The sequence below is a fragment of the Myxocyprinus asiaticus genome, chromosome 34 (genome assembly GCF_019703515.2).
Source record: "Myxocyprinus asiaticus isolate MX2 ecotype Aquarium Trade chromosome 34, UBuf_Myxa_2, whole genome shotgun sequence".
Lineage (NCBI taxonomy): Eukaryota > Metazoa > Chordata > Actinopteri > Cypriniformes > Catostomidae > Myxocyprinus > Myxocyprinus asiaticus.
The window spans coordinates 40,494,431-40,522,232 of record NC_059377.1 but is presented as its reverse complement, the minus strand read 5'-3'; the positions used below and the strand labels follow the sequence as shown (position 1 = coordinate 40,522,232).

At 38.3% G+C, this 27,802-nt stretch overlaps 2 protein-coding genes across 2 annotated transcripts in view; one reads left to right on the top strand and one right to left on the bottom strand.

Annotated features, from left to right (window-relative positions):
- LOC127425541 (ribosome biogenesis protein bop1) overlaps positions 1–27,802 on the bottom strand; it is a 118,967-nt gene that overhangs the window by 46,708 nt on the left and 44,457 nt on the right. The window lies entirely within an intron of this gene.
- LOC127425549 (basic helix-loop-helix transcription factor scleraxis-like) lies at positions 14,612–27,160 on the top strand. Its single transcript, XM_051671665.1, has 2 exons — positions 14,612–15,582; positions 26,266–27,160. Exons 1-2 carry the CDS (start codon positions 15,004–15,006, stop codon positions 26,302–26,304), a joined length of 618 nt encoding a protein of 205 aa, XP_051527625.1. The 5' UTR covers positions 14,612–15,003; the 3' UTR covers positions 26,305–27,160.

Sequence of the window (27,802 nt, the reverse complement as noted above, 5' to 3'; positions counted from 1 at the left end):
TTGCTTGATCAGTCTGACAGGGTATTACATCATGAAGGAAACCAAGAAAGAAAATTAAAAGACACTTTCTTAAACCTTAAGTCGTCTAGACAGAGGGAAAAAGCTGACTGCCTCACTGCAACCAAATGCATCAAAGTGTTCAAACCAGCATTTCGTATGCCTATTACCAGAGGACAGTTCCAAACCGCAGAGAATTGCCTCCTGACACAAAACAGAAATCGATGATCTCTAACAAAAGCTGGACCCACGGGATTATGACACAAGACACACAGTCTTTCTAAACGTACGGCAATTATGCTTTCTGAGAATTCCATGTTACTAATCGGTGTAGTTGCCAAAGCTTCTAAGTGAGTCAGCCTTACATTATGTTTGGTTACGGTACTGATGTCCCTCGAATCTGCTGTTTGAAGTCAAGCAAACAGACCTCTGGGAGAAAGTTGCATCCTCCCAGTGTCAGTAAGAGTGATTCAGGATAAGCTTGCATGTGTGAGTCACAATGAGCCGTAATATATCATGGAAGACGACTACAGAAAACGACACAAGTTGAGAAAGGTGCAGAATCATTCCAAAAACTCATTCATTTTTCTTCTACTCTAAAAGTCAGAAAGCAGTCCACCCCCTTCATCCCACCAGTGTGCTGTCACTTGGGAGCACTGAATGAAAGTTGTTTTTGGAGCAGGAACCGCATGCCTGGAAGTGAAGCGTTCCCGCTCGGCTTTCTGACCAAATCCTGGAAGCACGGAGGAAAATATATATACTTATTCTCGAAAAGAGCTAAAAAAAAAAGTGAAAGTATCCAGACTCCAGAGTGAGGATGGCTATTGTAGACGGGGTCTGCTTCCAATTGCCACGCTGTCTGCCAAGCGATGCTCAAACACATCTGCGACTCATCCTCAGAAATTTTTAAGCAACTTTTTTGGGGCCAGACTGGCTGGCAGAAAATCTGAAGTTGTCACCTATGTTTTAGTACTAAACCAGGGATTAAAGGAGGTATTAAAGCAAGTATCGGAATATTTGTACTTTAAAAAACTGTATCACTATACTAACAGAAAGAACCAATATTTAAGTTAAAATTTTCACATTAATATTTTTGGGAAAAATCAAGATCGACAACCATTTCGAGTAAGGCCTCATCCACACCAATCTGTTTTCGTTTAAACTCCATTTTCAGTTTCCTAACATCATTGTTTTCCAAAGTATGCAGTAATAATGCAGAGCGTTTTCGTAATGCTCTATTTTATGTGGACGAAACCGCCATTCTACTGTGGATAAAAAGTGTGATCGTAGCAAAATTAATTGGTTTTCAAACTAAAACGTATTAGTGTGGACGTGGAAGTGTTATGAAACATTTGGCGGCAATACGTAAATGTATTACTCTATTTCTATTTAAACAAAAAGCAAACTAAGAACAAGGTTAGTATACAAGGAGCTGTTTACACCAAACACCATTTTGCATATGTCTGCATTGTTTTAATAGCTTTTTCTGTGTAAACGTGCTAGACGGATGTCTTTGACCGTTGCGCTGCATCTCGTTTTATTTTTCAGGTTAAAAACCATTAAACTTGGGGGGCCTGGGTAGCTCAGTGGTAAAGATGCTGGCTACCGGGTGTGCTGAGTGACTCCAGCCGGGTCTCCTAAGCAACCAAATTGGCCCGGTTGCTAGGGAGGGTAGAGTCACACGGGGTAACCTCCTCGTGATCGCTATAATGTGGTTCTCACTCTCGGTGGGGCATATCTATAGCTATATCTCCGCGGTAATGCGCTCAACAAGCCACGTGATAAGACGCACGGGTTGACGGTCTCAGACGCGGAGGCAACCGAGATTCGTCCTCCACCACCCGGATTGAGGCGAGTCTACGCCACCACGAGGACTTAGAGCGCATTAGGAATTGAGCATTCCAAATTGGGAGAAAAAGGGGAGAAAAAAAAATAAACATTAAACTTTAAAAACTAATTTGGAGTTGAACCTGCGCATTTCTTTTTTTTTTTTTTTTAAGAACGAGTTATGTTTTAACAATCCCTAAAGGCTATGCCCCTTGAACACTGCATTAGGCGCAAATTTAATCATCAGCACAGTACGCACTGACACGCGGAAAGTCCGCTGAACGCTTACTGCAAAAAAAAAATATTTTTCTTACATTGCAAAAAAAACAACAACAAAAAAAACATTGTCTTACCAAGTACTTTTGTAACAAAATTTTGTAATGTATATAAAAATAAATAAATAAATAAATAAATAAATAAATAAATAACTACTTACCAATGGGGTTAAAAAAAAAAATAAATAAAAATAAATTCTTGATTCAAAGGGACAATAAACCATTCAATTTGGTTAGATATCTCTGAAAATTTGAAAGACTTTATATCATGTAATTATGCTTTTCAAGTAATTCATTCTTGTTTGCGGATTTTCAGGATATTTTAATATAGTATATAGTGGACAGAAATACTCCGTAGGAAAATGATATTCTGCAGTGTACTCTGTATTTTTTCAACTTTCAGTAAAAACATCTAAATATCCATAAAATAAAAAATTAAAAAAAGACACAAATGGAAAGATATTTAGCCTTGTTTTCAGAGAAATCTTACAAAATAGAAAGAGGTTTATGCTTACAGTAAGCAAAAACTATTTGCCAAGGAAAACAAGTTTATTGCTATTACCCCATTGGGAAATATCTAGTCATTTTGCTTCAAGTATCTTCCCTTAAGGATGTGTATGTGTATATATATATATATATATATATATATATATATATATATATATATATATATATATATATATATATATATATTTTTTTTTTTTTTTTTTACTGGAAAACATGATGAAAATACTGAGTAAGACATTTTTTGGCAGTGTAACATTTCAGTTTTGAATCACAATACACTTAGATATCGATAATACTGTTTCCTGCTTATTCGCAGCTGCAAATTAACGTTTATCTTCTTTCCGCAGCACGAGTGTCCTCCAGTGCAGGTTTTGTTATAAAGAATAAGCTGCGGTCAGGCCCTGCTGGATGATTGTCTGTAGACGCACATTTGGCCGCCCACTTGCAAGTACATCTGGTTTATTTTCCAAACCACTTCTACGATTTCATGGAACTTATTTACGAATATGCTCAGATCGGTGGATGCGGTGAAAGTCTAAACGTGATTTTGACATTGAACGATGTTCCCGATAACAAACAACACATTACGGCGAGGCGATGACTCGGAAATGACTGATACGGTGGCAGCCAAGTTTTCCCATGACGCTGCAGTCAACGTAAACCGACAGAGTGAATTAACACGTTAAAAGGGGGACGTTATTAAACACAGAGATATTTGATCCAGACTCTGATAATGCCTTAAACAGCTGGAGGAGAGGTTGGGGTATACGGATGTGGCGTATCGACTGCACGGTTTGTGGTCTGAGTCCCCGGTCGCTGTACAAGCAGTGAGGGTCTATTAGGAAAGTGTGTTTGATATTTCAGACGTTTATGGAAGTGTCTGCCTGACCAGGGCGATCTTTGCATATGGGACCAGGGGTGGGCAATGCAGCACCTGTACGACTCTCGCCAAAAAAACAACTAAAACATCTGTCAGTGGATCTGTCTCTCAGATGGATGGCAGGGGATCTCTAGAGGAAAGGAGCCCCTTGTTTTTGTTAAGAGCCAGACTGACCACCTAAGGTGACTGACACACTCCTGAAGAACAAGGAGGAGAGGAAAACTTCCAAGACAAGGAAGCATCAAATGACAGAATGGCTTTCTTGTTGGTTCAAGAAGTTGAGGTTACCAGAATTATGTTGGTAAAGCTAAGCCTTTTAAAGGAAAAGTTCACCAAAACATGAACATTATGTCAACGTTTAGTCACCCTTATTTTGATTAAATCTTGTATGACTTTCTTTTATGTCAACTCATAAGAACTACGTTCATGTTGCCTTTTGATGGGAAAAAAATACAATGCACTTAAACAGCATGTCTGTTTACATTCTACCTCAATGTTAACATACAGAGTTAATTACCTTACTTAAGCGCATCCTATATAGGTAACATTAATCAGCTAAATACACAACAAATGTAATATTACAACTTACATCCGCACAGACAATGAAGCCAACGAACAGGTGAATGTGAGCTAAGTTACGTGCTAGTCAGAATGCAAAACGTAACGTAACGCAATTTCCTAAACTGTCTAAACATGAGGAATTCACACCAGAGTAACTTCTAAAAGTAGCTAATACTGCAGTATATTTATTATATGCTAATATCTCCAATTCCCAATAACTTCCTGCCCATTTTTTGATACCTGTGTCAATAAAAAGTGGCAAAAGACTCCAAATCAACAAAAATCATCTGAACATTTTTCCAGGGTGTTGTGGGATCACTTGGCTGAAAACTACTCTTACATGCACCAAATAAACAGAAAGTTACAAATACCATTTTATATCCGCTATGTGTAGATCTGTCTGGACCACAACTCACCTTCACAACTCAGCAGGGCTTAGCCGATGAAACACCCGTACATTTCTAATGTTTTCTTTGAAAAATGACCACTTAACTTCTCAGGACTGGTCTATTTATAAATATATTAATTAAGGAGTTCTCCTGGGGCAATTTAGGGGCAATCTAGCTTAAAATTGAAAAATGTGGACTTTCGAAATTCAGTAATGCATTTACGTGCATTAAGTAATTTGATTTATGAATTCATGCTGGCACGGAATTTTTTTTCCAATGGCAGTGCTGATTTGACTCTGGCAGTACAGTTTGGGCATTCAACGCAGAGAAACGCTCGCTTCTGATGGAGAGGTGCTGCAATGGGGAGAACTGCTTAAGACGGGGATTTATGGAATCAGTTTGACAACGTACGGAGCAGCTCGCATCTCCTCCCCACAAATGCAGGTTTGCATTTCGCTCTAATGCGATCATTTATAATCCCAGTAAACTCAACCTCGCGGTGGAAGCAAGCCACCTCCACACTTTCCATGAGCTCCATCCAAACAGGGCCATGCATCTGCGGCAGGAATGTGTGCAAACGTATTAGCGTACCGCATCCGTGTGCACGCGTATTAAGTGAGAGAGAGAGAGGTGCTTGTGCGTGAATGTGGGTTTTTGTGAGTGGCAGCTATCAGAATGCCGCTACTTTGACCACTAACAGCTTGCTGGAAAAATCAAAATTGGAAAATGACCATGGAATAATATCCAAACCCATGCATCCTGCGTAAGGAATATGAAAAAAATATGGGAGACTCCAAAGAGCTCGCCAGAGCTTCACTTGATTAAGAGTTCCATAAAAGCACATTAAGCCGTAAATAAAAGCGAACACTACTGAAAATAATGGTACAAAACATCTGCATTTAGTGGACCAAGTTAAAGGATTGTTCTGGGTTTAAAACAATTTAAGCTTAATCAACAGCATTTGTGGCATAATGTTGAGTACCACCAGCAAAATGTTCGACTCATCCCTAGTTTATTTAAAAACAATAATAATGATATTTAAAAATTGTGGTTATAATGAGGCACTTACAATGGAAGTGAATGGGGCCAGTACGTAAACACTAAAATATAGATGTTTCAAAAGCATAGCCACAAGATGATGCATTATAAGTGTTGACATGATTTTAGTGTAAAATTGCTAATTAACCTTTTGAGTGTAAAGTTACAGCCAATATTACAACTTTGATGTCATGATAACAATGGCGGTTAACATTATTATCACACTAAAATCATTTTAACACATATAATGTTTACATCTTGTGGCTATACTTTTTAAATAATGTGTATTTTAAATGTTTATGGATTGGCCCCATTCACTTCCATTGTAAAAAAAAAAAAAAAAAAAACAACTAATAAAAAAAGTTATAGTGAGGCACTTAAAATGGAAGTGAATGGGGCCAGTGTGATAACATCACTTAGATCAGTGTTTCTCAACCCTGTTCCTGGAGCCACCCCAACAAGACCTGAACTGGGTGTGTCAGAAAAGGGAGATATACAAAATGTGCAGCGTTGGGGGGGCGGGGGGGCTCCAGGGACAGGGTTGAGAACCACTCAATTAGATTGTTAACTGGCATTATGTTGTCATGGCAACAAAGTTGCAATATTGGACATAACTTTACACAGATAAGTTTAGTAAGCAATTTTAAAAATCGCACTAATAATATCTTGTGGCTATGCTTTCGAAACATCGTGTTTTATTCTAAATGGACTGGCCCCATTCACTTTCATTAGCCGCGTTTCCACTATCGGGCCAAATGAGGGCGTGCTAGTGTGTGCCAAGGCCAGTTGCGTTCACTTCCCAGTCGTCGTACCTCCTCAGAGCTTTCACAGGGTCAATGGCCTTTGGCCCGCCGATTATACTTGGGCCAAACAAGGCCAACTGGGAAGTGAGACGGGGTCAAATGTCAAAGGCGGAGTTTCACCAAACTTGCCAGGTTGTGTATTCAGCACACAATGGTACAGGTTTGGGAAAAATGAAAAATTGCGGGTACAGTACATCTCTGTTAAAATGCACAATGGACAAAGCGTGCTCAAAGAAAGAACTTCCCATGGTTCGAGGTCCTGGACAGTGTGCTGGTACATCGTCCCGCTGTTAGTGGAGAGACCACTCGGGACACCATGGCAGTTAAAGTCGGCAAGTTGTAAACGCCAGAGGTGGGTAGTTACGGGCTACATTTACTCCATTACATTTACTTGAGCAACTTTTTGGGAAAAAAATGTACTTTTAGAGTAGGTTTAACAGTGGGTACTTTTTACTCTCACTCAAGTAAATTTCTAATGAAAAAGAATTTACTTTGACTTCATTACAATGGGCAGCGTTCCTGTCGTTACATTACTGGGTTTAATTTTAATTAATGCGTAATCTATTGAGAGATCACTGAATGGGACTTTTACGACAGCGGAAGATTTTAAGTACATTTTTAAATCTGCAGCAACATCAATGCGCTTTGTCCCGCATGTCATGAGCAGTGTTTACTCATTTACCCCGCGCCCTCGCGGGTGTACTGGAAACTGTTGCAGCTACTTCGGGCTGATTAAGGCAGGGAAACATCAATAACAGGTGGATCAAACTGCCTACTGTATAAATCCATGTAAACATACAAGTTAAGTGTAAATGCCTTTTGCTCTGCCGATCACGTGATTGACAACTGGAGCGCGAACAGACAGCATTTCTGCGTGTGCACAGCGTGGCGTGCATGGGAGAGATATGCAGTTGAGTGTGGGACCGGAGTTGGTGACCTACCCAGACTGCGTACTCTGCATTCAGGGAGCGGCGGTACTGCTGTACAGAACTAATGATCTAAATTCTTTCGACACTGAAAACTGTAACTACACTAAGAATCCACGCAGGACTATAAAAGCTATGAAATAGCGACATGACTGGTTGTTTACATGTCTCAAACGCTTCACATGCAAGCAGCTGATTTTCTGTGCCCTCAAGAAAGGATTTTTTTTTTTAATAAATAAACATATATCGGCCAAAAGGGAACATTTTAATTAAAAAGATGAAAAATGAAAAGTCAGAATATTGGCCGATTTATCGGCCTCTGCGATATATTTGTCGACCATTAGTTAGTACTTTTACTTCTACTGAAGTAAACTTTAATTGTACTTTTACTTGAGTACAGTTTTTGGCTACTCTACCCACCTCTGGTCAACGCTAACTTATCTTTCTAGCTAGCTAATGTTTACAAACCATATAAACTTGATATTCTAGATAACTAGATAACATGATACCTCAGCTTGAGTTTCCCTCTTGCTTGTGAAATGGACGGGATGTGTGATGTTGACACCAGGGCAGCGTATTAAGGGTGGGTTTTAGGGCAACGCTGCCAGACTATTGGCCCGATGGTGGGAACGCAGATCGATTTTGGACTTGCGGCACGAGGTCTGAGGCTTTTGGCCCTGACTGGCCAGTTAATAGCCCTGGCTCACACTGGCCCAACAGTGGAAATATTGGCTATTGTAAGTTCCTCACTATACAACATTATGCCAAAAATGCTGCAGATTGAGCTCATCTCTTGTCAAGCTGTTCAAGCTGGTTTTGATGGTCGTCCAGCTTCTATTCCTGCCTGAATGGCTAACAAGTGCACAAAACCTCTCTAAAACCAGTAACCAGACCAACCTGACTAGGTTGTGAGACCAGCAAACCAGCTTATGCTGGTTTAAGATGTTTTATCTTTTAACAAACATAAATAGTTTGCCAGCTAACCATATTAGAGTAGCCATGATAAAGAGTAGCTTTGTTCAGATGATTATTATTATTATTATGATTATGATTATTATTATTATTATTATTATTATTATTATAAGGACTCCGAGGTGGACCTGTTTAAAAGGTCAGTGTGGATGGACTGGTCTGAAATAGGTCTTCCGACCTTCTTATTTCAATGGAAGGAATGAACTCTCTGGCTCTGCTAAGCCTCTCTGTAGTTTCGGCCTGTTTATATACTTTGTGCACTGTAAATTTACCCAAGAGAAAACACGTCATAAAAACGAACAGGGTAAGAGAGCGCTTTAACAATGGAAAAGTCACAATAAGAGCAATTTGAAAATGAGAACAAAGGACTTCGCCAGCCTAATTGCTTTCATTTTTTCCCGTCGTATAACCCCCATTCTCTTTTGAATAAATTAACTCAAGTCACTGCTGTGACCTTAGCAGGTTCCGTATGCGTGTGCGAGTGCAGCTGGTTCACGTCTGGCTTAGATTAAGCATCCAGCACTGGTTTGAAAGCGATACCGGGCTCTTTTCCTGGACGTGGAGCTGTCCAGACGAAATCCGCCCACGAACTTACAGCAGAGAGCCGCAGATCTGAGCGGACTGCCGATGCCCTAATGGCCGATCGTAGTACAGCGCACCCTGGGTGTTTAACCAAACACCGAAAGCTCTGCGGCCTGGGGAGAGGACCGGAGCCCAGAAAACGCTTTTCAGCAGATGGGGGTCTGGATTAGATGTCGCAAAGCACTGGAGGAGGTCACTAGGAGCTAATGGTAGTCAGATGGGATGTTTTCCCCACTGTAAGGGGGCTTGAAAATGCCGCCCCGTGTGTGACAGTGAGATAACGAGTGTTGTCATTCGTTACCTCAGAGGTCAATCTTTATGAGGTAGCGAGACATTCCATCCTGCTGTGGTGTCACTCGTTCTAATGAAAGTAGTCACGTCATGACCCGATTCCTGAAATATATAATGTAATGTAAGATATACGGACTGCCTTGGTGAGGTTTTCCTTTAATGACTGGAAGGTCAAAGCTAGGGTCTGGAAAGAAATATTGCTGTGTCACTGCAGCCCTTACTATGACAATAAAAGCTATGAGTATTTCATGCATTGAGTGTCTTTCCCTATTACTTAAAACGACAAATGCAATTTCTTTTATACCAAATATAAAACTAAATAATCTTGCCATCAGAAAAAAAATACATTCATGAAAAAACCCAACAACAGAACCCAACCTGGTCTCATAATGTTACCACACCTACATTTTACCACAGGTTTTTACATTGCTCATTGTACATATCGCAGCAATTTCCTGGTGAAATGAACACTAGAGGTGCAACAACAACAATGACTTTTATTCACTTTCACACAGATCAGTCAAAACAGCAGATTATCAGTTCGTAAACCCTCATTTCTTTCCTTTCCCCATCAATAAAAAACAGTGTCTCCGAACGAGCTGTTCAGGTTTGAGCCCCTTATGACATCAAAAGGGGAAAGGTACCACCCACGGCTGGCGAAGAGATCCGCCCAAGTAGCTTAGATCCGCCCTCATTAAAACCTGAGCGAGAAGCACACAGTCTGCCATATTTATCTCCTCACTAGAGCCGCTTGTGGTAACTCGGACTGCTTCATCAACGCAACGCTGGATTTGCTTCAAAGCGAAGGATCAAGGATGGATCGCAACCAACTCTCCGTGACCAAACTTCAAATTTGCAAGTCGTGAGTTTTGCACTTTATACTTTTTTAATGTCCGCAATTTGGCTTTCTGAATCTGCTTGTTTGCATGTTGTGCGAAAAACTCGTTGTGAAAACATTGTGCTTTGTGTAATGTAGTAACTAGTCCCTAACTACCTTATTCCATAACAGTGAAGCTGTAGCTCTGTTTCGGTTACGATATAAACTGATTGCCGTCCTCCACAGTCCCGCTTGAGTGGTCATGCAATGATGATTTTCTGTGTAATAAAACCGGTCATTATTTCAAAAACGATTACGAAACGATAGTGGTATTTTCGACAACTATAGCTGTTTTTCATATTTCATAACCCGACCTTTGTTATGCACAATACAGTAAGATGACTGACTTAGTGTGTTCTCTGTGTAACTGTTTAAGTTCTCCTGCATTGTCGCAGGGGTATCCATGGCACTTCCAGAAAGTGGTGTGGGGAGCAGCAGCTTCTTTGCATTTAAAGCTACAGACACTAAAAAAGCCTGTTTGAAACAGGGCTACAAAACAAGGAGTATATAAGGCATGACTTTGACATGACAAGCAATACATTGATAAATTAACATTTGCATTTCATAACCAACTACATTTACAAGCTTGCTCTAGCGTGATCAAATTGAGCGGTACCTCAACTGATAGAGCATTGCAATTGCTTTTCAAAGGACAAAGTGTTAAAAAACAAAACAAAAGTGTCATAAAAGCACCACTTAATGACGTGGTTTTTCATCTCATTTGTTTTTTTTTATGGCACTATTGGTTTAACGAACCATGTAATATAATTCTGCAAAAAACAAAAACAAAAAAAAACACTACCTTAATATTCCTTTAAGTTGTCTTTATTGTATTGTAACAATTAAAACTTGTTGCTAAATTCACAGTTTTACTCCCACACAAAGTTCGCCATTAAAGTGGAGTACTTTACGAATGCTTTGTGAACAGGTTAGAGCAATTAATTTAAAAAAAAATAAATATGAAAAACATTAGAAGTAAGCAGATGCACAATATCTGAGTGTTTGCTCATCTCTTCTAGAAGACACAATCTTTGCAGACATGCAACTGATACTTTTCAGTCTGCAGAGAGAATACGTCTGACGAGTGACTGGTAAAGCAATTCTACTTGAAAATTGGTTTCAAGAGAGGAAAAAAGCCATCTTTAAAGGTTTTATTCCAGTTGTCCTGAAAAAGAGGAAAAGTCCATTTGGAGTGGGATAATCGTACATATTTCGACATGCGGAAAACATTATATCAATACAATTGTGTTAAAAACTCGACTAATGATTTACTGCCGCTAGTTAAACCAGGTCGAAATTCCCTTTTACAAGAATAAAATTAAAGAGTGCTCACCCACTCAGAGGAATATAAATCTCTTCACTTGCAAAAAGCCATTAACAAAATAGTTTTCATTAATGAGAACATGAAACACATCTCAAAAGGCTCTACACCCCCAGAGATGGATGTTTTCCAGCTTTAATTTAAGGAAAAAGCAAGTTTCAGGTGTTAAGTGTTACATTCCATTTTTCATGAAGATGGTTTCAAGTGATTGTTTAGCAGCAGTAAGAAATGAATTCTCTTTAAAAAGCCAAAGAGTGGGGGCCTGGGTAGCTCAGTGGTAAAGACGCTGGCTACCACCCCTGGAGTTTGTTAGTTCGAATCCCAAGGCATGCTGAGTGACTCCAGCCAGGTCTCCTAAGCAACCAAATTGGCCCAGTTGCTAGGGAGGGTAGAGTCACAAGGGGTAACCTCCTCGTGATGGCTATATAATGTGGTTCGCTCTCAGTGGGGCACGTGGCGAGTTGTGCGTGGATGCCGCGGTGGATGGCGTGAAGCCTCAACACGCGCCGTGTCTCCGTGGTAACACGCTCAACAAGCCACGTGATAAGATGCGCGGGTTGACGGTCTCGGACGCGGAGGCAACTGGGATTCGTCCTCCGCCACCCGGATTGAGGCGAGTCACTACGCCACCACGAGGACTTGGAGCGCATTGGGAATTGGGCATTCCAAATTGGGAGAACAAGGGGAAAAAATACCCCCACCCCGCCCCCAAATAAAAGCCAAAGACTGGCAAAATCACTGTTTGAAATTTAAATACTTCTACTGTTAATATTAATAATAATCAATTAACCACTGACGTCATTTAACCGAACTGAAAAAAAATCAGTCACTTAACTTTCATTGTATGGAAAAAATATCCAAAGAATACGAATGATTACGAGGCTGTCATTCTGCCAAACGTCTCCAAAATACAGAATTAGAATTTTTAGGTGAGCTGTCCCTTCAATTGTCCAAAAAATAAGACCTAATACTGTGGCTCTGACCCAGAGCAAAGGCAGTGATAGAACAGTCAGGAACTTGTCGGAAATCAGATATCCCGTCTGGCTGACCAATTTGCCGTTAACGTGCATCACTCATTAATGTGGTTGTGTTTCAAAGAGACTAAACACAAGATGGCATTAACATGGATTTACAGAGTCCTTAGAACGTCTTTTTTAGAGTTTCCATTTTGGTCCGCCATTTGGAGAGAAATGCTACGAAAACCACATCATTACACCGCCAGACTAGCCCTGACCTTATGTCAAAAATATGAAATCAAGGGGGAAAATGACAAGCCACCAAATCATATCTTCATATTTTCCAGAGGGTAAATAGAAATTGGACTTATGATGACATCAAGGATTGAAATTAAGATCCATCACATGGTCATTAAAAATTAGACTGGACCTAGCTTTTATTTTTTGCTTTCTAATGAGGTTGGACTATGCAGTAGAAAAGGGACAAGAAATAATTAGGATCAAAGAACAGAAATGGCTTTGGGAGACTTCACAAACCAGATTCCACCTGTGTTATCCACAAGAGCACCACAGCTTTGTATGTCTAGAGAGTATGTCCTCTGATGCCTATATTTCTGTTCTTAAAGACAGAGGAGCTTTCTTGAGCACTAAAATACTGTTCATGTGTTTTTCTGTCAAGAAAAGCAATAGGGACAGTCCATGTTTTGGGAACAATATTTTTAATGACTACCTGTTATAAAGTTACAAAACCGTGACAGAACATATAACAACTTCAGACAATCTCATCAAACTTACAATATATCTCTTCCTCAAAAAGACAAAAAGACCAAAATCCATTTCTCAGAGGGCTTATCTTCATTTAATCATAAAATGATTGCTGGTAATGACTGAAGGTGGAACAGGTGCTGCGATGTGAGTTATGGTCCCACTGGATGATGTTATGTTGATATTTCCCTCCCGTGACTAAACCATCCCAGCCAGAGAAAACGTCAGTGTGTTGAAGTGTGAGACAAACTACTCATCTTCATGGACAAAGCAGTTCATCAAGTTGGTCTCGAGCGGAAGAAAATAATTACGAGAACGACTCTGACACATTTGTCAATAACATAGTAAGTTAAATGTTATGGAGCTCGGGGGAGGAGGGCAGAATTGCCCCAACTTTATGGATTTTTATAAAACTCCAGTGGTAAGGCCTTAAGTGTGAGTGCTCGCTCTATGATCCAATATAACTGTAAATGAAGAGTGGAAGAAAAAGGCAGAAGAAAGAGGGGCAGATGTCGAAAGGAGAGAGAGACAAAAAACAAAAAAAAAGACAGATCGAAGACAGAAAGGAAGACTAAAAGGAAAACGAACAAATGAAAAATAAAGGAGGTAGAAAGAAAGACTAGAAGAAACAAAAAGAAAGCTAAGAAAAAGGAAGTGTGGAATGAAGGAAGTAAAAAGCGAGGAAGCAAGCAAGAAAGGATAAAAGGAAGACAGGAAGGAAGGAAAAGAGAGCAAGAGGGGAAAAAGGAGGAAGGAAACAAGGATGGAGGGAAGGCAGGAAAAAGCAAGCAAGCATTGAAAGCATTGAAAGGAAGACTAAAATTAAGACTAGAAGATGGACAGATAGAAAGAAGGAATGAAGACTAAAAGAAAGACTAGAAGGAAGATGGACGGACAGAAAGGAAGGCAGGAAAAGCAAATAAGCAAGCAGGAAGATTGGAAAAAAGAAAGGAAGCCTAAAAGACTAGAATGAAGATAGACATACAGAGAGAAAGAAAGGAAGGAAAAGCAAGAGGGAAAAGGAAGGAAAGAAGGAAAAAAGCAAGCAAGAATGAATGAAGACAAGGCTAAAAGGAAGATGGAGAGACAGACAGAAAGGAAGGAAAAGAAAGCAAGAGGGAAAAGGGAAGCAAGAAACAAGACGAAAAGACTAGTAGACAGAAAAAGGAAGAACGGAAGCAAGTAAACAAGCAAGAAAGAAACATTGGAAGGAAGACTAAAAGAAAGACTCGAAGGAAGACAGACAAAGGAAGGAAAAGCAAGAGGGAAAAGAAGGGAAGGACAAGAAGAACAGAAATAAAATGAATTAAAAGAAATAAAAGGAAGCATTAAAGAATGCAAAAACAAAAAAAAGAAAACAAGAAACCAAAGGAGCAAGACAGAAAAAGGTTTAGCAAGAAACCATGGAAGCAAGCAATCAAGAAAGGCCAGTCATTAACAGCAAGTTAAATGAGCTGATAGCTGGATGGAGCCACTTTACTCCCTGCCTGTGCTGAGCAGACAGCTGGGGTATTTGCATAAGCAGTAAAAGAGAGGGATGGACTGAGACAGAGTAAGAGAGAGAGGGAGGGTGGAATCATACCAGACACTCCCACAACCTATAAATATAAAGCACAACCATACTGAAAACACTCAGAGTGAAACCACATGTGGATCTCTACTCAGAGGGAGAATCAGCACTGCAAAGAGACGGAGAGGAACAGAGAAGAGTGCATGTGCTCATGTAGAAACGAGATGTGGCTTTTAGTTTAAGGACAGAAGCACTGATGGGATGTGAGTGAGGTCAAGTTTAACTACAAGAACAACCCCTAAGGATCAGTTCCCCAAGTTTCTCTGATTTGACTGCAAAGAAAAACTAAATTCTAAAGGACTTCAGTGACAGAGCAATGTAAAACTAGAGTACAACTTTACCAAAGGACTACTGATAGTTTCTGAGTGGATGCTCAGTTCCAAAGCTAAGAGATTCATGTGTTAAGATCTTTAGAGCCTTGAAAGAAACATTTGGAGAGGTCAAGAAGTTTCAGCACCTGTTGACGATGTCTTTCGCGATGGTACGACCGGCTCCCAGCCGATACCTGTACTCAGATATCTCTATGATGTCAGAGGACGATGAGAATGGTAGTGAGAGCTCTGGCTCTGATGACCGCTCATTTCGCTTGGACAACTCAGGGTATGATCTGAAAGTCGGAGGCAGAAAGAGGAAATCTGGCGTTGGGGGTGGAAGTGGACGGCTCTTAGGGACGCCACCAAACTCCCTTGGCATAGCAGGTTTAGTGGTACCGGAGGGCCGCCAACGCAACGCAGCCAACGCACGGGAGCGAGATCGCACCAACAGCGTCAACACGGCGTTCACCGCATTGAGGACTCTCATCCCTACGGAACCGGCTGACCGGAAGCTCTCCAAGATCGAGACCTTGCGGTTGGCCTCCAGTTACATCTCCCACCTGGGAAACGTGCTGCTGGTGGGCGAAGCTTGCGGGGATGGCCAGCCGTGCCACAGCGGGGGACCCTCAACCTCAAACTACTACCACCATCATGAATCTCCAAGCCAAGACTCTGAGAACTCGCAACCCAAACAGATTTGCACGTTTTGCCTCAGCAATCAGAGGAAACTGGTGAGTAAGACATATGCAGATGTTGTCATGAAGGTTATGGAATGATTCAAACATGTTCATGTCCAAATACAAGCTGAAGAAATGCCGAAAGAGGTGTGAAATATCGTCGCACCTCAGGGGGGGATAAAAGTATATGTGGATTTATTTTCCGTTACCGAGGCGAGAAGGTGACTTATTGTTGGGATTATCATTTGAAAGTAGATACTTTTACATGCAATACGCTAAATACTTATATTATCATAATAAACTTAATTTATCGAGTACTTTTCATACTGGTTTTAGCTTAAAGTGCTTTATAAACAAAGCTCTCATTTCCTTTCTAAAAGAGGACTGTAAATTAAGCAACAACATTGAGAAACATTAATGCAGCTTGAAGATATTCCCATATTCCCAATTTCCAATTGAAACTGGCACTGCTTTTACCAATAATGTAATGAGTGAAAACCAGATGCTTCTAAAAAGACAGAAAGATGATATGGTATAATTTGGTACAAGTTTTCCAAGGCAGGAATATCTTGTGGTTTGAGACAGTCTGACATGAAATTCCCAACACTGGCCAACTTTTTGTCTTTTATTGTGAATCCATGTCATAATTTCTCAATCCCAAAGATAACGTTTGACACTAAAAACCACCCTCAGCACTATGAAGCTGAATTATGACTTCATCCACATGTCCTTTTCCATCATGGGTGAGATCTCTATTACTGTGTGCTGCTACCATGACCTCATACACAGATGCAATGAAAGATTGGATTAAACGTAGCCCAGCGGAAAATATCCAATCAACAACAAGGCTGTCAGATAATATACAAACTCATCGTTCATCTCGCTCCCCGACCGTCCCTCGGAGAGCACAACTGCACTGACCTTAACCCGTCAAGCCGCAGCACTTTACAAATAAAACTGTAAATCATGCTTCTGACCACGAGGAATACAATGACACCAAACCGAAAGCAGGGAAAAACTGTAATTTAAACTTGCGTGGCGAAGAACTGTCAAAAATTGAAATGCAACACACGCTTAAGACAATTAAACTGAGCCCTGACACAAGACCATTTTTAGTCAGGGTGCATTTAATCCTCAAAGAAGAACTTCCAGAAGCCACTGAACTAAAATAAAACAGAAAACTAAAATTTCAAGCATTGCGTCAAGTCTGATGTGAATAAAATAAACCATTGAAGAGTAGTGACAACAGCATCAACCAATTCTGCAGCAGATGCTCCAACAAACCAAGTTAAAGCCATTTATGAAAAATGAGCAAATGGGAGGCATAAATACAAAAAAGGTCCATGATCTATACATTAGGACATGAGAATCCAGGGAACATCTGCTTGGGGGTATTTTCCCCCCCAAGTACCCATGCACCCTCCTCAGTGATTCACAGTACATCCTGTGTTGTGTTTACTCGCTTCCTTGTTACCCAATTAATATACATGTCAAGCTCAACGTGCAACTTGTTCAAACTTTCATTTCAATCGTAAATCATTCGGTGGAGGACTTTCAAAATGTTTTGAAAACAACAGAACGGTTTTCGCAGACCTCTTGAGAGTATTAGGGTTTGTAATTATGCTTTTATTTCCGAAGTACTTTTCTTGTTACACAAAGCAAAGAAAGTATAAAATAGGTAGGAAAAGTTTCCCTTAATCTTGAAAAATATATATGCAGCAACTCAAAACTACTCAGTGAGCATCTGTACCTAATTCACTTGATATCAAACAAACCACACAGGACTTTAATGTAAAAAAGTAGGAGTGAAACATACAGCGGCCCCAAAAACTTCAGACACTTAAGTCACACTTAAAAATGTATACATTTCATTGCATTAGATAGCTAAATATCAGAGGCATCAGTAAACAAATTACTTTTAATCAACTGGTGCCATTTTAGTGGATATCAGTTTACACAGGTGTCCTAGCAGGGTAACCACATGAGTAGTTAATCACAAATCTCTGACAACCACAAATTATTCAAAATTTTGTCTTGATTTTGACCAATATTTAAATTTTTTTAACATTTGAACCCTAACAAACTTGTATTTGTGAAATGCTTTGCTTTAAGTTTATTTGTGCTATCTATCTAAATGCCACTTGGTTTGATTTTTCACTATATAATGCAGAGACATTCAAACATTTTTAAGTGTGGCTTAGGCTCCAAGTCATTTCTGGGGCCACTGTATGCATGTTTATATATAAGTGCCCTAAAATAAAAGCAAAACATACAAGCTTGTTACTGATAAAACAGCCCTTTTGGCAACTTACCATTCAAAAAGTTTAATTTGTTAAACTGTTTGTGGTCCGATCGTTGTTGAAAATCACATAGAAACCACCCAAAAACCACATAGTTAGGAACAACAGCAGGCCAAAGGCCAACACTCCCATTTCAGCCCATAACTTTAATCCTTACAAACGAAATGATAGATCTTTAAAAGTCCTATCGAGAATTACACCCATGTCTTAAGAATTCCAGTGGCAGGCAGATATATGAAACAGACCGGGACTTTCCTTTGTAGTGAAGTTTCAGAAGTGGGTCTGTGCACTCCAAAACCACACTCGTCTCTTTTACCCCTACTTAGTGCTCATTACACTGTGAAAGTATCACTCAGCCAAAACGCACGGCTTTATTGTTTCTAAAGAAAGACAAAAAAAAAAAACTCCAACGGAAAGATGCTGAAGTATGACTAAAATCAAACGTTCGAGTTTGCGCCAAAGTTAAAAATCTGCAAGCCGACACAAAACAGACAGCGGTATCGCGAATCTCCCGCAAACTGCGTTATGGATGTTTAAATCAAACGCAGACAGTCTGACAGCAGAAAACTGCTACTTTTGCCTGCAAAGATGTTCAGGAATAAAACAGATTTGTGTCTATATAAAAATTATTGATTTTACCTCAGGGGTGTTAAGTAACTGAGTAGATACTTAAGTATTGTACTTAAGTATTATTTTGGGGGATTTGTACTTTACTCGAGTGCAATTTAAACAGAATACTTTTACTTAACTACATCTCCAAAGAAAAAAAATCATACTTTTTACTCCTTATAATTTTATTTAGAATTTAAAAGTACTCGTAAAATTTTTGCACATCATTTTCTTTAGTCTTACTCTACTGAAGCCGCTTTTTCACGCGTCCAACAAGAAAGACAACAGAAAAGAAGCCAGCCATTTCTAATTGAGTGCCGTATGGAGTTCCAGCAATCTGCAGAAGCGGAAGTTCAGATCTGAATTGAGCTTTGGATGACTTGAAATGTGTGTGACTAAATTGGACACTGTAAAAAAATAAATCCAGTTGTTTTTACAAACACTAGCAGCTGTGGTTGCCAGAATACTTATGTAAAAAATACAGTAAAAATTTAAACAACTTAAGAACAACCTGTACATTTTACAGTTTAAAACTGTTGTTTTTACTGTATATTTTACGGTGCAGTACCACTGTTTATATTATTAAATGATAAACTTCTGAAACTGTAAAAATCTGCTTTTCACTTTATAATATATTTAATTACTGTAGTAATTACAGAAGAGCACATGATGACATGAAGTTCATCAATAGTGACTCTTCCAAGAGCAATAAACATGTAGAGACAGTGCTCAGTGTCACTCACACAAACACTAAACACCATCAGGGTAACACATGTGACATTTAAATAATGCAATAAACACTAACTAAACTACATCATATATTACACAGAACAATGTACGTAACTGATATTAAAAATAAGAAACAACTATTCCCTTGAATATAATGAAATATGATGGGTTACTCAGGCAGTTCTGGGAACACCCGATGTTTTTTTACGGTAATTTTAACAATTTACCGTAAAAGTACATGTACTCTCTTGTTAAACATAATATACATTTTACTGTTAATGATATGGGAAAATCATACTTTTACATCTAAAAATTAAACTGACAACATTTTACTGTAAAACTACATGTATTGTCTTTTTAAATATATATAGAAAATTAACGTATATTTTACGGTAACTACTCAATCAATTTACGTTTAGTTTTTTTACTGTAGCATTTTTACAGTGTTTTACCGTTAAAATTACGGACATTTTTTTACAGTGTATGTTTCCACCCGACCGGACGTAATGATATTCATTCAAAACCAAGAGCACAAAGTGAGAAATACCGACGTTTTTTGTCCAAAACTTTATTCTGTAGTAAAAACTACTTCCACAGATTGGACGGTTATGAATGTAAAAGTCAGAAATGATTATTTTGCACATTGCACATACTGCATATACTATATACACAGCAGTGGTGTAGTAGTGTCTGGAGAGGTGGGCATACTGTGAAAGACCCAATTCTGAACGAAATTGCAAATGGGCCATTCTAAAAACAAAATTACTTTCTAACTTACATAATATTAAAATTTTTCCATTCAGTTCAGTTTTTGCCTAAAAATGCTGAGGGTAAACATTTTGTTGACATTAATTCATTCTGCACAGACATTATGCACTGATTCATTCATTAATTCATAAAGGACAACTTGCCTGCTGTTCTTTCTTTTGTTATTTAATTTTCAAGTCAAGTTACATAAATAACTTGACGTCACAGAAGTGGTGTACCAGCTGATACAAGGATTTTTTTTTTCAGGCAACTGACAATTTCAAATATATTTTCCAAAAAATTGGCAAAACAGAGTCAAGCCATTTCATATTATTAAAGGTTAGGTTATAGAATGATACCTTTACATTTTTTTTTTTTCGCTATTTGAAAGCTTTTTCATGACTAAAAAAGTCAAGGGACATGTTTGTCTACATATTTTGATATTTGCCCAAATGTTGTCAGAAATACCATATTTTGTGAGACAAAACTTTCTTTACAGAAGGGGGCGCTACACGGATCACAAAACTGAATCCTCCATTGATCTGCATTCAAATCATTCAAAACGTTTTACATCTCATCTAATTTTTTCACTCTGGAGAGTAAATTGTAATTAAAACTGATAGTTGCAAGGATTCATACTTGTTAAATCCGCAACAGCAGTATCTATAAAATATCTATTTTATAAATCCACCAGTAACACTTGATTGTGATTGGCCCATTCCGAACAGCGCTGACAAAAGTAACAGGTGTCACGTGACAGCGCCGTCTATGCGCTGCTCGCTTCAGCGGCGGTCTAGTGGTCTGTCGTCGTGTTATTCCAACAAATAAATAACATTTATTAAATAATATAAGCGTATTTTAAGATTTTCTATAATTCAAGAACTTTTTTAGCACCTCTTGGTAAAAATGGCTATTTTCAAGGGTTTTCCAGGACTTTAAGCACCTTGTACGAACCCTGTATTATGTGCTTTGTGTATAGTGAAATTGTTTTCCTACTTAGAAATATAAATTGAAATGATTTGATATTACAAGAAAAGGCACCACCGACAGCACTACAAGGCACACAAAAAAAGAGCATCAAAAACTAGCAGGGGTGCAATAACATGCAGTATTTTTACAAAGTTTAACTGCACAAGATAAATTTAAAATTATATATATATATCCGTTTAGTAGGGAAATAAATTTACAGTGCAAATTATGGTTACTCCAGGGATGCTTGTGCATCAGACACTGGAAATGTCCCGCCCCTTACTGAAACGGAAAATATTATTGGTTAGCAAATATCCAATCATGTCTAAAATGAACGTTCTGATTGGTGGATCAGATTAGTCGGACTGTCTGTCTTACCAGTGTTATCAGTATTTCTCTCCCAGCTCCGTGTGCATTACATATACACACACACTTGACTCAACGGTGCTGCGGCATGGCGCGAAATCCTAAGAAAGATAGGTGGGCATACGGTGTATGCCTGCGTATGCCCTAGACTACACTACTGATATACAGTATATATAAAACAAAAGACTTTTGTAATTAAATGTCATGTTTTTCTACATATGCATATTTAAATCATGTCTATGAATTTCTTCTCCCTATTTGATGAAATAGTATTATTGTTGTTTTTAGGCGATAATACCTATAAAAACAGTAATAATAATAATAATAATAATAATAATAATAATTAAATTTTATTGAATTCATCCATCTGCTCAACAAAATCGTACACAGTAATTTCATTCAGCGTTTTGGTAGCAAACTTCAGAGAACAGCTCGTAAAATCAACGACATTACTAACTTTCTTGAAAGCTTCATGTATATGATTTGTAATATATGTCTCAGGAACTGGGTGCTCTGACATCGCAATGCATGAGTTCCTTCTCCCACACAATGAAGAAAATACATTTTGACTGTTCATCACAAAAGCCCAGCCTGATCTTATGAACATTACATGACTGCGGCAACATTTTTGCTAAATGAATTTTTGTGGTTCATGACAAATATTTTGTGCCACACAGTGAGATGTCCACTGTGTGGCGCTAAAAGCGGGTGAAATGTTCTCCCAAAAAGTTAAGGGTTAATGCTCTATCGAGTTTTAAATCAACCAAAACGAGCTCCCTACCCTAAACCTAAACATAACCGGTAGTGTCATAAAAAGCTAACGTGAGATGAAAAACACAATTGCTGAAGCAACCATGTCATTTTGTGGTGCCTTTATGACTCTTTTGGTTCACGTGTCGACTTGCGTGCTCTTTATGACTCATCCTCCGGTCCTTTGCATCGCATGTGCAACGCTTAAACCAATCCAATTAAATTTAAATGCCACTTATTCCACGCCATTGAAATCCATGTACAATGTATTTCCTCTCTCACACAATCTCCTCTCTTTATTTCATTCTATCCAGGAAAAAAAGTTACTTTTTACTTTAATAGTTAAGTCCAATTTAATGTGAATACTTTTTTACTTTCAAGTATTTTTAGCTAGATATGTGGACTTTAAATTGAGTAAAATTTTCACTCAGTATCAATAATTTCACTTAGGGTACATTTAGACAACGATGTACTAAAAACGGAAGAGTTTTTCCTTTGCGTTTTTGCAAAGTTTCGCGTACAGACGCCAACGTTGTCAAAATGATCCCTGTTCACACGGAAACGACTAAAACGCGGTATTATGCATGCCAGGCCAGTAGTTGGCGATGTCACTTTGTAAAGAAACACTACGCACCTGCGAACATAAGCATTCTTCCACAGAGTGGTGAATACAAACAATGAAAATGGCGATCGTTGGTTGTAGTAGTGATGCAGTGAATCTACACTTTGCTGGAGAAACGTCAATAAACTCGCAGCACTAACAGTCCTGTAGTCCGCCATTGTAGTTTTGAATGTCTCGCACGTTGTTTTGAAGTACTCGCGCGCATACCTATAGACCGAACACGTAATACTAGTGCGCATGATGTCATAGTTTTCACAAATTCGCATTTCTGTATGTTTACACGGAGATGATAACGGCATTGTTTTCAAAAACGTGCACTTTGAAACCCGTTTTCAAAAGTTTGCGTTTTCAGGCCCCAAAACACCGCTGACATGTAAACGAACAGCCAAAACACAAAACGTTTTCCCGTTTATAGTTGAAAATGTTGTCGTGCAAATGGCTCCTTGGAGTACTTTTTACACTTTTTACAACTTTTGATTCATCTGGCATTTTAATTCTATTCATTTTCACTTTGGACAGCATCAATGTTTGAATTTATATGTAGTCAGAATATGCATGGCACACATACCCATACTACATTTTTGTGTTTTGACACTGTTCTCCTTTGCCTTTTCTATTAAACCACACTGGCCATTAGTGGCAAGCATTCTTCAGTGTTTGGTTTTTTCACAGGTTATGATGTAGTTTGGGATAGATTGCAAGGTGATTGCGTAACCACACATGATTATGTAAATCATGTATATAAATGTATGTGCACATATTTTGGAGAATGCATTTAAAAGGAATAGTACTGCCAATACTCATCCTAAAGTCACTTCAAACCTCTATGCTTCTATTTTTTCCATGGAACAACAGTTTTTGTCAACCTACAAAAAGCCTCCAAAACTAAATTTGACCTTCCCTTCCGACGAAGCTCATGTCTAGCCTGCATTTGCATCCAGAATTCGAAAACAGCGACCCAATGCTGTCTTGGTGTCAATTATGTCCATGTGCCATTTTTTAATCTGGCCATGAGCTTCGATCACCACGATTGTGGGCTTTTCCCCAAACAAAACTATGGCGTGGCTTGTGAAGATTTGGAATATAGCGCACCAATCATCTGAACTACTTTTATGGTGTGTTTATGGTGTTTTTCGTCCTATTTGGAGCTTGGCCAGTAAACTGGTCCTCTTATGTTCCACTAAGAAAATAAAGAGCACGTGGATTAGAAGCAACATGGGCGTGAACAAAATGATGTCAGAATTTTTCTTTTTTGGTGCACTATTCCTTTTAACCATGAATATGTAGGATGGCTGGGACAATTTGGCACATTTTCCATTTGATTATGGAGTCTGCTGTGAAGGTAACCGAGTAAAGACTGAGTCCCGAAGTCGTGCAGTCAATCCTTGGGTCATATTTTCTTCATAATTATCGAGACTTCTCTCGTTACTAGCATATGGAAGAGTTTAGAGTCATTCGCTCCGACGGGAGCCCAAACATTTGACACAATAAGAAATTATTGGAAGTGTTAGCTGAAATTTTCCTCTCTAAAACGATTCAAGTGAATCTTGAAACATTTGGCCAAACGTGAAATCTAATAAAACTGCCAAGTGTGAATACTTCAATGCCTTCTGGAAAGTTACGGCACTTGAATTAGCTAATAAATTGGCTGAAATTGGGCCATCCTTTAACACAGGTGGTGCGGTACGGCGTATAATCATAAACAAAAGGAAACGAGCGGTTGTGGTTGTGGGCAGCAGCGAGTGGACTGTGTAAATACTACCGAACACTACTAAAACAAAAGTGTGTTTTTATAATGTAAACAGTGCATTTAAAGGGAGTGAAACTGGATTATCTCGAGCAAAGGACTGTTTTTAGCAATCTACTCATCCTGTCATTGTCAAGAGCTCGAGTTTCATGTCTAAACACACGTGTACACACACCGGCTCATTGTGATATTTCACAAGCTGTCAACGTTACCTATCAACCTTAGGTGAAAGCAAAAATTTGTGTTAAAGAGGCCTGTCGTAGACGGCTTAAATAAAAAACATGTGAATGGCAATTTATTGATATAGATATTTAAGAATTTGCCTTTATGTGTTTTCTGCCTCAAAGTACGTTGAAATAATGTGTTTATAAAGGACTTCAGAGTAGGCGAGCGTACGATCAATCCGGGCATTTAGACGTAAGCTCCAGCAATAATAATTTCTTTACGGTGTGTTAGACAGGATATGAAAAGCAAATGTAGGCAAAATCCTATTAGTTTGGCGTAAGTGATCCCTGGAGTCAAAGCGCTGGTGACTTTAAAGTGGCAGTGAACTTGAAGAGGAGGGGGCTGGGGGGAAAAAAATAAAAAATATCGAAGGAAAATGTTGAGGGTCAGGGTTATTTTCAAATGAGACTCTGACTTCATCAGTTAAGATTGAGTGTTTTGACTAGGAGCTCCGCCTACATAAGTCGGGGCTGTCGAAACAACGGCATTCCATATGATCCCATTCTAAGCAAAGCTAACTGGGAAATGCAAGCCAGGTGTGTGTGTGTGCTACCGCAGATGGAAAGGTGATAGGAGAAAAACAGCTGGCGCATTAATGCCAAACCACCGACCCGCAGGGAGAACAGAAACATCAAGAAAACAAGTCAACAACAAATTTACTTGTGTTTGTATTTTCCCTTTGAATATAAGCATCTGCTAAATGAATACCCACATTTTTAAAAATAACAATTTAATTAGCTTATATTGTGCTTTTCACATAAAATACATAAACTGATCACTTGTAAAATAATGTTTTTTTTTTAATGTTGTGAAAATAAGATTTTTCAACTTATCTTCCATTATAGTGAAATGTTTTGAGGTTTTTAATAAAACAAGAAGTTGTCGCACTTCTGCAATACTTGTTCCAAAGTTAAAGAAAAAAATTCACAAATGTCCACTTGTAAAAAAAATTTTATGTTTAAAAATTTTATTAGCTAATCTTCCATTAAAGTATAATGTTGAGTTTTAAATAATAAAACTACAATGTATCACACTTTCGCAATACTTGTTCCAAGAAAGAAAAAAAATTCCACTTGTAAAATAATGTTTTTTTTAAATGTTCTGAAAATGAGATCATAATGAGATCGACTTTAAAGTTAAACTTTTTTTTAAATAAAAATTAATTTGTTGTGCTTTCAAAATAAATTTGGCTCCAATGCAAGAACAAATAACTGTTCATTGTAATTTATGTTACTTAAAATGTTTTATTGTTTGAGAATGAGACAAAATAAAGCATTTTTGTCACACATTGCAGTTTTCGTAATTAATCTAGAATAGACTTTTAAACAATAAAAATAAAATTATGCATTAATTTTGCACTTTTCAAAAGATAAAACAAAGCTGTTCACTTGTAAAATAATGGTTTTTAAAATGTCACAAAAAGATTTAAATGAAATGAAAAACATTTTTTAACTAAACTTTCAACGTAAAATGTTTTGGGATTTTTTTTTTATAATAAAAATGCAATTTTCACTGGTCTCGAGCTTTCACTATACATGTTGCTCCAAATGATTGCAATTTGCAAACTTCCTTCAAATGTTTATTGTTCAAAAATTATATTGAAATAAGAAAGCTACTTTTTCTGCACCTGACGCATGTTTCGTAACTAATCTATGTTTTTTCTTTCATTGCAGAGCAAAAATAGAGAGAGGAAATCAGCCCTGAGGAGTTAAGCCACGACTTCACGATGTGTTTGGATGTACAAAACATGAAACATTTATAAAAACTGTTGACTGAAAACAAAGTTGTGGTGTATATATGCAAATATCAATTCATATTTAATTATTTGTAAATGGTCTTTGGACTGAGCTCAGCTTTCTATTGGAGGATAAAATGTTCGACTGGAAAATGACACGAATTCTCAGACTGCAGCAACTTGTCTTACGCAAGAGCTGAACATTTTACCACAGACTTCGGCAATTTCCACTTTCACAGTTTCCACCTTTTCCACACGTCGACAACACCAAATGTTTATCTTTCACTACAGGGAGCTGATTTAGGCTTTTTGCCAAAGACTGTTCAAATACGACGACTGCAGATACCAAAAATGTTCACATGGTCGCAAATGCTCAGAAATGGCGCTATGGAGTTTGACTTTGTAAAGCAAAACAATGATAAAAGGAAGACCATCCTTCTGATATTTTCAGAATCGGAGGGAACTTTTGGGACAGTGCATATATCGAGGACATGAGTGGATGCAATTTGATATGTTGCACAAGTAATTCTTACAAATTTGGTTAAACTGAAAAAAGACAGCCTAACTATGAAAAAAAACAACAACAATATGTTCAATAAATGCAGTATACTGTATGTCTAACATGGCAAATTACATATATTCTTCATTGAGTAAATAAAAAAAAATAAAAAAAATGTAAAGCTCAGTTTTTTTGGGCACGACTCAAAACCATGTTACAAAGACTTTTTAGTAGTTTAAATGTCTTTGCCTCTTTCAGGCTGCCTTCAGCTAAAGCTAAAAGCAGATACAAATAAACATTCATTCCATTATCCCTGTAGAATATCTCTCGTATTCTGGGTCCATAACTATATTTAATGAATTTTACAAACACTGTTTTCCTTTCACACACAGAATAAATAGATGTAAACATAGTGCACTCTTCTAAAGGTCAACACAAAACCTCTATAAACCTTGTATTGTCATATCTTGAAAGTGAGCATGTCAAAAATCAGTTCTGTTTTCCAAAGTCACAATAGTTCCCATTTTATACCGTCTTTGCAAGTATAACTGTTAAAATGGTTGTTTCGAGATGTTATTAGCAGTGATATACTTTGTGATGGGGGTACCCAAGACAAAGGTTGGAAAACACTGGTCTATAACGCTATTTGTTACTGTTGATGTTTAAAAAGCCCTAGTTGTGTTGGATTAGCATATGTGTGATGGCTCTTGAAAGGGTATGAGCTGTACCAGACAAAAGAACAGAAGTGGACGGCACAGGAAGTGCAGCCTGTCAAACAGACAGCTGTTCTGTGTGGCGGCATTGATGGGATACGCAGGTATAGCATTTGGCAGAGCCCTCCCAACAATCCCAAAAAGGGTGAGAGGACAAAGTGTCTTTGTCTCAAGTGTTTCAACTCACTTATCACGTCCTACACCCTCCAAAACCCGTTTGCTCGCTCACTATCCCACCTGCAACATCAAAAAGACATCCTTCA